The sequence below is a fragment of the Oncorhynchus tshawytscha genome, linkage group LG28 (genome assembly GCF_018296145.1).
Source record: "Oncorhynchus tshawytscha isolate Ot180627B linkage group LG28, Otsh_v2.0, whole genome shotgun sequence".
NCBI lineage: Eukaryota > Metazoa > Chordata > Actinopteri > Salmoniformes > Salmonidae > Oncorhynchus > Oncorhynchus tshawytscha.
In genome coordinates, this window is record NC_056456.1 from 23,046,051 (window position 1) to 23,058,941 (window position 12,891).

At 44.2% G+C, this 12,891-nt stretch overlaps 1 protein-coding gene across 1 annotated transcript in view; it reads right to left on the reverse strand.

Moving 5' to 3' along the window:
- The window catches only part of b4galt2 (UDP-Gal:betaGlcNAc beta 1,4- galactosyltransferase, polypeptide 2), a 137,863-nt gene that overhangs the window by 55,592 nt on the left and 69,380 nt on the right, over window positions 1-12,891 (reverse strand). Inside the window, exon 3 of the mRNA XM_024391634.1 lies at window positions 6,491-6,726. Within this exon, the coding sequence (XP_024247402.1) occupies window positions 6,491-6,726 (236 nt within the window). The remainder of the gene's footprint in view (window positions 1-6,490; window positions 6,727-12,891) is intronic.

The following is a 12,891-nucleotide window of genomic DNA, read 5'->3' on the forward strand; positions in this document are numbered from 1 at the left end:
CATAACATGCCTTATTGCTGGCTGTCCTTGGTAATGTATGAATACACTACTGAGTCTCTATTTGAGATCAGGTAGAAGTCCACTGGGAGGGACATGTATCCCGTCTGACATTGGTTTTCCCACTGGTCAATTTAGTTCGCATATGATGCCATCAAGCCACCACATCCCTAAGCTCATTGCACAGTAATGGGGTTGAAGCACTTTGCTGCACCACTCTAACCCCAATGGTGCTTTTACCTGTGTCTGTGTATCTCCTGGAAGGGTTCACATGTTCAGAATCAGATCAGGAGCAGAGTAGACCTCTCTTCTACTGAGCAACACAGCAGGTTAGTACTGATGCTGCTGGCCTGGGGTATGGCGGGTGGAGAAGCTATATGTTTGTCTCTCTGACTCATTTCACTCAATAGATGGTTTATAGAACATCGTAGCTGATTAAACTCACCTCTACGATATACAATGGAGTTCAGCCGCGAGTCAATTTTTTTTGTTAATAAAAAACGGCATATTTTAGCACACAAAGAATAGACGTCGGAGCTCCAGTCCGCCCACACTCGTCGCTACTCAACTCCATTGTAAATCGTGGCGTTGAGTTTAAAGGACATGGCAGACATTATCTGCAAGCATGAATAAACTGGGAAATGATCACGTCTTTCTCCCTAACTTCCTCCCCACAGCTCTGAGTAAAATGCTCCAACTTACAATTATTTAACACTCTGGTGAGCATGATAGATTAAGTGTCCTCCTCCGAGAGAGGAGAGGGGGGGAAGATACAGCAGCACCAAAAAGGTGTGGATGGGACTACTGCATCAAAATCTCATCTCTTCTAGACCTGGTCTCTCTGGTCTCTTGGTGACTTTTTGATTGAAAAGGCTTCTCTCCCTTTTCTGGTTGTGTTGTTTTGGGAGGGAGTAGATCCCACTGCAGCCACAGTGTGAAGCTCCTATTATAGCAACAATTATAGAGCACCACTCACTATCGGACTGAGCCACACGAAGAGAGTTAACCTGGGGAAATAAAACTGCCATGATGTGTAGGTGTATAGTATGGACATAGTATTTCACAGCTCTCTCATGCTCAATACTAAGCTTAGTCACAATTAGGGCTGTGGCGGTCATTACATTTTGTCAGCCTGTGATTGTCATGCAAATAACTGCCGGTCTCACGGTAATTCAAATCAAATCAAATGTATTTATATAGCCCTTTGTACATCAGCTGATATCTCAAAGTGCTGTACAGAAACCCAGCCTAAAACCCCAAACAGCAAGCAATGCAGGTGTAGAAGCACGGCAGATTGACTGTTAATTAACATAAACAAGTTTAGCCTCTCCGGCACCCATGCATAGCCTACAAGCCACTGATGCAGACCTTTGGAACATCAACATTATAAGAAGTCTAATAAATCCATTTAATATAGCCTACACCATCACAATAAATACATTTATTTTAGGTAGGTCTAAAGAAACATGATATGAAGAAAATGTTGCCAATTTCAGAAGAACAGAATTGCATATTCTGAGTCATCCTTCCGTTAGGCACTGATCTGGCTATGACATATGGCTGTGGGCTACACTAGTTCATTCAGCAGGCAAGATTTGCTTATAATTCCTGTGACATGTATTTTTCCCAAGGGAGTGCGCACATGCGGCTATTCTGTGTTGAGTGGTTAACAAATAAACAGGTCCTCCTATATGCTTAATTTAGAGTTATTTATACAACTTAGTTGTGATATAAACGTGAGGTTATATGTTTTGATTTCTAATATATTCTAAGGCTGTATGATGCGACTCTAATGATGTTTTTTTTTAAGTCACATGAAAGGCATGCGCTCTGCTCTGTTTCTTACGCAGGCTGCACACACTTCATCATTCTCTCATTCACAATTTGACAAGCACTTGATAATATTCTCACCCATCTGAATATTGTGGTCTTTACATATAGCCTACTAATATATGGGCTTCCGAGTGGTGCAGCGGTCTAAGGCGCTGCATCTCAGTGCAAGAGGTGTCACTACAGTCCCTGGTTTGAATCCAGGCTGTATCACATCCGGCCGTGATTGGGAGTCTCATAGGGCGGCGCACAATTGGCCCAGCGTTGGCCGGGGAAGGCCGTCATTGTAAATAAGAATTTGTTCTTAACGGACTTGCCTTGTAAAATAAAAAAAATAGGTGTAATATTTTTTTATTTAGAATGGCCCACAAACATGTCATCTGTATCCTGTGCTCTAATAGCAAATGGAGGTTATGTTTTTAATATGCAAGGTAGGCTACACTGGTTGTAAAGCAGATGAATGTGCTTCATTTTAGAATTGAGCAATAAATATAGCAGCACGAGAAAGCTGGGAGCCTCTTATAAATAGTGGCCAGTTAAAACGCGATTGGCTAATTGTTTGCGTAATGGCTTGTAAGAACACGTTTCACAGCTCTGTACGCTATGGGCTTACCGACCCGGTTTCAAGGGTCCTAGGCTTACAGGCTGTGTTTTGAGTTATTTGGCCACTTTAGTTGTAATACAAACCAAAAACATATACTATAGGCCTATGGGCTAGGCTACATGATGCATGTGAATATGATTTGAAAAAGTAAACAAATATGCATGTGCTGTTTCTTGTCTTAGAATGCACACGCTGGGCATCATTCACAAGTGATAATATTCTCACCCATTAGACCATTCTCAATTTAATATTGTCTTTACATATACCAAATAATACATGTGTGAAATGAGTTTTGATTTAGAATGGGCCATTATCATGCACCTATCGGGGCAGGTCAACAAAAAAAAAGAAAATAGTATGCACTTGAATAGCGAATAGTGTCACACTCTGATCTGTTTCACCTGTTCTTGTCTCCACCCCCCTCCAGGTGTCGCCCATCTTCCCCATTTATCCCCTGGGTATTTATACCTATGTTTTCTGTCTGTCTGGGCGAGTTCGTCTTGTTTGTTCAAGTCAACCAGTGTTTTGTCTCAGCTTCTGCTTTTCTCCAGTCTCTCTTTTTCTCGTCCTCCTGGTTTTGACCCTTGCCTGTCCTGAGCCTGCCTGCCGCCCTGTGTCCCTACTCTGGATTACCGTCCTCTGCCTGACCCTGGGCCTGCCTGCTGATCCTGTACCATGGTCCCACTACTCTGGATTATCAACCCTTGCCTGCCCTGACCTGTCGTTTGATTGCCCCTGTTATTACAATAAACATTGTTACTTCAACACAGTCTGCACTTGGGTCTTATCTGAAACCTGATTGACTGGGAGGGTTATGGCCTGGATGAAAGGTGCTGGGTCTCCGCTAGGGACATCCTGGACCCAGACCTCATCTCTGAATTCCAACGCCGACACCCCGCTCAACCAGGTATGTGTCCAGGTAGGACAGGGGGTACTGTCACACCCTGATCTGTTTCACCTGTCCTTATGCTTGTCTCCACCCCCCTCCAGGTGTTACCCATCTTCTCCACTTATCCCCTGAGTATTTCTACCTGTGTTTTCTGTCTGGGTGAGTTTGTCTTGTTTGTTCAAGTCAACCAGTGTTTTCTCAGCTTCTGCTTTTCCCAGTCTCTCTTTTTCTCGTCCTCCTGGTTTTGACCCTTGCCTGTCCTCTGAGCCTGCCTGCCATCCTGTGCCGTTGTCCCTACTCTGGAATACCAAACTCTGCCTGACCTGACCCTGTCGCCTGCATGCCGCGCTTTACCTTGGCCCCACTACTCTGGATTATCGACCCCTGCCTGCCTTGACCTGTCTTTTGCCTGCCCCTGTTGCTGTAATAAACATTGTTACTTCAACACATTCTGCACTTGGGTTGACCTGATAAATAGAGGACACTTTTCCGTGGTTCATTTTCATGCCAGCCAGGTAGGCTACTCCGGTTTTAAAGCGAAGCAATGTGCTTAATATTAGGAAAGTTGAGAAATAAATATAGTAGGCCTAGCCTATAGAAAGCTAATGGGATCCTCTTTTTAATAGAGGCCATCAAAACGCTTTCTCACTTAATTGCATAGCCTATTGAAATGTTGCGCAACATGGGTTTATAAATCAAATCAACGTTTATTTGTCACGTGCGCCAAACACAAAAGGTGTAGTAGACCTTACAGTGAAATGTTTACTTACAGGCCCTAACCAATAGTGCAAAAAAGGTATTTGGTGAACAATAGGTAGGTAAATAAATAAAACAACAGTAAAGGCTATATACAGTAGTGAGGCTATAGCGAGGCTACATACAGACACACCGGTTAGTCAGGCTGATTGAGGTAGTATGTCCATGTAGATATGGTTAAAGTGACTATGCATATATGATGAACAGAGTAACAGTAGCGTAAAAGAGGGGGTTGGCGGGTGGTGGGTGGGACACAATGCAGATAGCCCAGTTAGTCAATGTGCGGGAGCACTGGTTGGTCGGCCCAATTGAGGTAGTATGTACATGAATGTATAGTTAAAGTGACTGTGCATATATGATAAACATTACAGCAGCAGCGTAAAAAGAGGGGTTGGGGGGAGGCACACAATGCAAATAGTCCGGGTGGCCATTTGATTACCTGTTCAGGAGACTTATGGCTTGGGGGTAAAAACTGTTGAAGCCTTTTTGTCCAAGACTTGGCACTCTGGTACCGCTTGCCGGTAGTAGAGAGAACAGTCTATGACTGGGGTGGCTGGCGTCTTTGACAATTTTTAGGGCCTTCCTCTGACACCGCCTGGTGTAGAGGTCCTGGATGGCAGACAGCTTAGCCCCAGTGATGTACTGGGCCGTACGCACTACCCTCTATAGTGCCTTGCGGTCAGAGGCCGAGCAATTGCCGTACCAGGCAGTGATGCAACCACTCTCGATGTTGCAGCTGTAGAACCGTTTGAGGATCTCAGGACCCATGCCGAATCTTTTTAGTTTCCTGAGGGGGAATAGGCTTTGTCGTGCCCTCTTCATGACTGCCTTGGTGTGTTTGGACCATTCTAGTTTGTTGTTGATGTGGACACCAAGGAACTTGACGCTCTCAACCTGCTTCACTACAGCCCCATCGATGAGAATGGGGGCGTGCTCGGTCCTCCTTCTCCTGTAGTCCACAATCATCTCCTTAGTCTTGGTTACGTTTGGAGAAGCCTAGTTACCGTGACTCAACGGTCACATGGAATTTGGCTGCGGTCAATGCCTCGTGACCGCGAGTGTGGCGGTAATACGGTCACCTTAACAGCCCCAGTTACAATGCTAATGAAGTCCGATATATCACAAAACACTCATTTGGGGGGACATGTATTGTAGTTATAGGCTGTATATAACAAAGGAACAACCATTAGATGCAACTACCAACAAATTAATGTAATTAACAGAAAACATGTACACAAATCAAGGCTATTCCCTGCGGCTGCCATTTGGTGTCTTGGTGAGTCAATCCTCTGTCATCGTTTCTAATGTAAATGAACTCTACGTGGAACTGATGTTATATTTCATATAAATACGCTTCTTGAATGATAATATGTGCTTCAAGCATCTGACAGTTCAAATGGTGATATGCAATTCCATTTATAAGGCTAGATAAGATATGCCTCAAATTTAGTCCAAAGCCCAATAGGCAGGACACCGTTATTTACAGGTCTACAAACACAACACTGTGAAAAGAACCCTGTTCTGCTCATCATCCAAACTTTTACTACAGTAGATATTCAGGGAGAATACACCAGATGGAAATCAAAGGAGGAAACAGAAGCATTTCACACACACGTGCGCACGCACATACACACCACACACTGTTGTCCGCTTCTTAGTTCCCATTGCAGAACAAACACCAGCGCTGCATTAATGATACAGAAGGCAAAGTCTCTGACATGGATAATAACGACGGCCAGGGTAGTCCTGGAGAGGATATGATAGAATGGGACATACAACAAGAGACACATTGAGCTAAGTTGAGCTGAGCAGGCGGAGCAAAACTGCCTGTTCCATGGAGGGAGTGATTAGACTTCGCGCTGCACCCACAGGACTGACTGACGGAAGACATCAGAGCTCATTACCCAGCATTCTCCACCTACGTGGTGGGGGCTTGTTGTGGACACTTCCATTCTCCCATGGTGAACAGGGGTGGGCATGGAAGGGCTGGGCCATTAGAACTAGCTGAATCATCATGCTTAATAAGATGTTCCTTTGCACCCTCGTGTAGCTCTTTGGGAATAAATATGTCACCCAATAAAGTATGGAAAAGCAGAATGCATTGGCTTATAGGCCAAATTCATCTCATATTTGTACATAGTGGTATTTCAAAGATCTGTCTACCTTTTGGTTACAGAGTCAATAGCCAGAGGTCTTCCATATTTAACATCAAGTCCCTTAAACTGTTCCAGGACTCAGTTCCTTGTTTGGCTAATAGCAATTTGTGGTAAAAGGTAGGTCCAGGTTAGAGGCAGCTGATCCTGAGTCAGTCTTTAATGACATGCTATATGGTATAACAAGTGTATAAGGCCACATACTACATAAAAGCAGCCAGACTAATGGCAGTTTTTCCTGAAGACCTGCTTTCCACTGACCTGGGTGATGATATAGATGGCGTAGTCGATCTTCTGCCGTCGTAGGATGGGGTGCAGGTAGTGCAACCAGTACTTGAGGTGGTTGTCTCTGTGTCTGAACGGGATAATGATAGCCACCTTCTGTTTGGCACGGCAGTCCGGTGGGGTGTACTTGCCCCCCTCCGTCACGTTTGGGTTCTCCTTCTGCACTCGTTCCATTGTCATCTGGGAGGCAAACTCGATGAGGAGGCGGCCCACTGCAGAGAGAAAGGGGGAATACATGGTCAACATCAAAGCAGCCAACCAGCCAACCAATCAGCATGTTACCGGTGCTTAGCAAACTTTTAGAAGAAATTGTGTTTGACCAAATACAATGTTATTTGACAGTAAACAAAGTAAACAACAAACTTTCAGCATGCTTATAGGGAAGGGCACTCAACATGCTGACACAAATGATTGATGATTCTGGTTTTGTTAGACTTTAGTGCAGCATTTGATATCATTGATTATAACATATTGCTGAAAACACATACAGTTCAAGTCAGAAGTTTACATACACTTAGGTTGGAGTCATGAAAACTCGTTTTTCAACCACTCCAAAAAGATATTGTTAACAAACTATAGTTTTAGCAAGTCGGTTAGGACATCTACTTTGTGCATGACACAAGTAATATTTCCAACAATTGTTTGCAGGCAGATTATTTCACTTATAATTCACTGTATCACAATTCCAGTGGGTCAGATGTTTACATACACTAAGTTGACTGTGCCTTTAAACAGCTTGGAAAAAATCCAGAAATTGTCATGGCTTTAGAAGCTTCTGATAGCCTAATTGACATCATTTGAGTCAATTGGAGGTGTACCTGTGGATGTATTTTAAGGCCTACCTTCAAACTCAGTGCCTCTTTGCTTGACATCATGGGAAAATTAAAATAAATCAGCCAAGACCTCAGAAAAAAATTGTAGACCTCCACAAGTCTGGTTCATCCTTGGGAGCAATTTCCAAATGCCTGAAGGTACCACGTTCATCTGTACAAACAATAGTACGCAAGTATAAACACCATGGGACCACGCAGCCGTCATACAACTTGGGAAGAACTGTAACGATTGTCTGTGGTGGAAGAAGGTGAGGACCAAAGCGCAGCGTGGTAAGTGTTCATGTTTTTTAATAAAGTAATGAACACTGAACAAAACAATAAACGTGAAGTAATCAAACTGAAACAGTTCCGTGTGGCACCAACACTAACACGGAAAATAAACACCCACAACTCAAAAGTGAAACCAGGCTCCTTAAGTATGATTCTCAATCAGGGACAATGATTGACAGCTGCCTCGGATTGAGAACCATACCAGGCCGAACACAGCAATCCCAAATCAATAGAAAAAATGACATAGACAATCCACCCAACTCACGCCCTGACCATACTAAAACCAAGACATAATAAAAGAACTAAGGTCAGAACGTGACAAGAACACCATCCCAACTGTGAAGCACGGCGGTGGCAGCATCATGTTGTGGGGGTGCTTTGCTGCAGGAGGGACTGGTGCACTTCACAAAATAGATGGCGGGAGGGAGGACAATTATGTGGATATATTGAAGCAACATCTCAAGACATCAGTCAGGAAGTTAAAGCTTGGTCGCAAATTGGTCTTCCAAATGGACCACGACACTAAGCATACTTCCAAAGTTGTGGCAAAATGGCTTAAGGACAACAAAGTCAAGGTATTGGAGTGGCCAACAAAAAAGCCCTGACCTCGATCCTATATAAAATGTGTGGGCAGAACTGAAAAAAGCATGTGTGAGCACAGAGGCCTACAAACCTGACTCAGTTACACCAGCTCTGTCAGTAGGAATGGGCCAAAATTCACCCAACTTATTGTGGGAAGCTTGTGGAAGGCTACCCAAAACGTTTGACCCAAGTTAAACAATTTAAAGGTAATGCTACCAGATACTAATTGAGTGTGTGTAAACTTCTGACCCACTGGGAATGTGATGAAAGAAATAAAAGCTGAAATAAATCATTCTCTCTACTATTATTCTGACATTTCACATTCTTAAAATAAAGTGGTGATCCTAACTGACCTAAGAAAGGTAATTTTTACTAGGATTAAATGTCAGGAATTGTGAAAAACTGAGTTTAAATGTATTTGGCTAAGGTGTATGTAAACTTCCGACTTCAACTGTAGGTTTTATGGATTTACATCCTCTGCCTTATCATAGATTGAGAGTTACCTATCTAATAGAACACAGATGGTTATCTTTAAGGGAAGCCTCTCCAATGCAAATTCGGTTGAGTGTGGTGTACCGCAGGGCAGCCGGCTTGGGTCATTATTGTTTGCTGTTTTTATTAATGACCTTCCACTGACCTTCAATAAACCCTGTGTGTCTATGTATGCTGACGACTCAACTGTATACACTTCGACAGTAAAATACATAACTAACACCCTTAACATAGAGCTCCAGTCAGTTTTAGAATGGGTAACTAGCAATAGGCTGATGCTAAATACACTACATGGCCAAAAGTATGGGGACCCCTGCTTGTTGAACATCTCATTCCAAAATCATGGACATTAATATGGAGTTGGTCCCCCCTTTGCTGCTATAACAGCCTCCACTTTTCTTGGAATGATTTTCACTAGATGTTGGAACATTGCTGTGGGGACTTGTCTCCATTCAGCCACAAGAGCATTAGCGAGGTCAGGCACTGATGTTGGGCGATTAGGCCTGGCTCGCATTCGGCATTCCAATTCAATTCAAGGTATTCGATGGGGTTGAGGTCAGGGCTCTGTGCAGGCCAGTCAAGTTTTTCCACACCGATCTCAAACCATTTCTGTATAGACCTCGCTTTGTGCACGGGGGCATTGTCATGCTGAATCAGGAAAGGGCCTTCCCCAAACTGTTGCCACAAAGTTGGAAGCACAGAATGGTCTGGAATGTCAATTGGCTGTTGGTTAAGATTTCCCTTCACTGGAACTAAGGGGCCTAGCCAGGAGCGTTCTCCTGTCATCAGCCAAACACAAATTCGTCAGTCGGACTGCCAGATTGTGAAGCGTGATTCATCCCTCCAAAGAAAGCGTTTCCACTGCTCTAGAGTCCAATTGCGGCGAGCTTTACACCTCTCCAGCCGACGTTTGGCATTGCGCATGGTGATCAACTACTCGGCCACAGAAACACTTTTCATGAAGCTCCCAATGACTAGTTCTTGTGCTGATGTTGCTTACAGATGTAGTTTGGAACTCGGTAGTGAGTGTTGCAACCGAGGACATACAATCTTTAGGCACTACGTGCTTCTGCACTCGACGGTCCCATTCTGTGAGGTTTTGTGGCCTACCACTTTGCGCCTGAGCCGTTGTTGCTCGTAGACGTTTCCACTTCACAATAACAGCACTTACAGTTGACCGGTGTATCTCTAGCAGGGCAAACTTTTGACGAACTGACTTGTTGGAAAGGTGGCATCCTATGACGGTGCCACGTTGAAAGTCACTGAGCTCTTCAGTGTGGGCCATTCTAACGCCAATGTTTGTCGATGGCGATTGCATGGCTGTGTGCTCGATTTTATACACCTGTCAGCAACGGGTGTGGCTGAAATACCCAAATCCACTCATTTGAAGGGGTGTACACCTACTCTTAGACATGTAGCGTATCTAAAAAAAAATTGGGGACAAATCACTCGATGAACTCTAAACCTCATATAGATGTTTAATTAAATATTGTGGCGATTGAGCAAGTTGAGTAGACTAAACTGCTGGGTGTAACCCTAGATAGCAAGCTGTCATGATCAAACCATAAAGACTCAATGGTTGCTAAAATGGGAAGAGTTCTGCCCATGATGAGGCATTTCTCTGCTTTCTTGCCATCTCAGTCAACCAGACAGTTCCTCCAGTTCCTTGTTTTGTCATACCTGGATTACTGCCCAGTTGTGTGGTCAGGTGCGGAAAATAAGGACATAGGCAAATTGCAGTTGGTCCAGAACAGAGCAGCATGTATTGCACTTAGATGTTCACTGAAGGTGAATGTCCATAACATGCATGTCAATCTCTCCTGGCTCAAAGTTGAGGAGAGATGGACCGCATCGCTATTGGTCTTTGTGCAAGGTGTTGATGTGTTGAAGGTACCAATCTGTCGGTTCAAGCAGTTGGAACACAGTTCGGACACTCATCGGTACCACACAAGACATCAAATCGAATCAAATGTTATTTGTCACATGCTTCGTAAACAACAGGTTTAGATTAACAGTGAAATGCTTACTTACGGGTCCTTTTCCAACAATGCAGAGAGAAAATTATAGAAAATATTAACACATGGAATAAATACACAAAGAGTAACTCTAACTTGGCTGTATGCACAGGGTACCCGTACCATGTCGATGTGCAGGGGTACGAGATAATTGACGTAAATATGTACATATTACAGGTAGGGGTAAAGTGACTTGGAAACACGATAGATAACAGTAGCAGCATCATATGTGATGAGTTGAAAGAGTTAATGCAAAGAGAGTCAATGCAGACAGTCCAGGCAGCAATTTGGTTAATTATTTATTTAGTAGTCTTATGGCTTGGGGTAGAAACTGTTCAGGGTCCTGTTGGTTCCAGACTTGGTGCATCAGTACCGCTTGCCGTATGGTAGCAGAGAGAACGGTCTATGGCTGGAGTCTGACCATTTTTAAAGGCCTTCCTCTGACACTGTCTGGTATAGAGGTCCTGGATGCCAGGGAGCTCGGTTCTAGTGATGTACTGGGCCGTACGCACTACCCTCTGAAGTGTCTTGCAAGTCTTTGTTGTGTTTTGATTCCTGTTTGGAGCCCAGGAAGCGTAGCCGCTGCCTCGGCAGCAGCTAATTGAGGATCCAAATAATTACTAAATACTAAAAGCAAACTGCTTGGTATGCCAAGCAGTTGCCATACCAAGCAGTGATGCAGCCAGTCAAGATGCTCTCAATGGTGCAGCTGTAGAACGTTTTGAGGATCTGAGGGCCCATGCCAAATATTTTCAGCCTATTGAGGGGAAAGCATACAACCAGAGGTCTCTTCACAGTCCCCAGGTCCAAAACAGAGGCTGGGAAACGCACAGTATTGACCACATGGAACTCTGCTACCCCAGGTAATTCAAGATGGCAATAAAACCAGATTCAAGAAACATATAAAAGAACACCTTGCAGAGGCCTCCCTGAGTGGTGCAGCGGTCTAAGGCACTGCATGGCTCCAGAGTGGCGCAGCGGTCTAAGGCACTGCATGGCTCCAGAGTGGTGCAGATGTCTAAGGCACTGCATGGCTCCAGAGCGGTGCAGAGGTGTAAGGCACTGCATCTCAGTGCTAGACACGTCATTCCAGACCCTGGTTCGACTCCAGGCTGTATCACAACCGGCCGTGATTGGGAGTCCCATAGAGCGGCGCACAATTGGCCAGGGTTAGGGTTTGGCCAGGATAGGCCGTCATTGTAAATAAGAATTTGTTCTTAACTGACTTACCTAGTTAAATAAAGGTTCAATTAAAAAACTACAGACCCTGGCTGTGTCACAACCGGCTGTGACCGGGAGTTCCATAGGGCGGCACACAATTGGCTCAGTGTAGTAAGGGAAGGGTTTGGCCACGGGAGGCTTTACTTGGCTCATCGCGCTCTAGTGACTCCTTGTGGTGGGCTGGGCTTCAGTTGGACGGTGTTTCCTCCGACACATTGTTACGGCTGGCTTCCGGGTTAAGCGGACGGGTGTTAAGAAGTGCGGTTTGGCGGGCCATGTTTCGCATGACCTGACCTTCGCCTCTCCCGAGCCTGTTGGGGATTTGCAGGATTGAGACAAGAGCATAATTGGATATCATGAAAAAGGGGGTAAAATACAAAAAAATATATATATAACTTACGGCATGACGGGGACTGTGAAGAGACACAGGTATTTTGCATTGTATTATGTATTGTATTATATGTGATACATGATTTTATTTGTTGTGTTTTGATTCCTATTTGGAGCCCAGGAAGAGTAGCCGCTACTGAGGCAGCGGCTAATTGGGGATCCTAATAACTACTAAACACTAAAAGCAAACTGTGTATGTAAAAATAAACATGTGCAGCAAGGTGAAGCATCATGTTGCCTCTAATGAAAATAGTATCCACAGCTCTGAAATGATAACACCTAAGACACTAAAAATAAAAAGACACGGGCTGCATCCCAAATGGCACTCCCTATGGGCTCTGGTCAAAAGTAGTGCACTATATAAGGAATACGGTGCCATTTGGGATACAACCATGAAAAGCAATTATGAACCTGCAATGCCCATCTAGAGCCACAACAACAACAATACACTTGGAGGGGTATAATGCAAAGCAGGATCAATGAGTTAGTCAGCTAACTAAATATTTTGAAATAACTTGAAATGGGCATCGTCTAATTGATTCAACAACCAAAAACACATATCTATGTTTAGCCC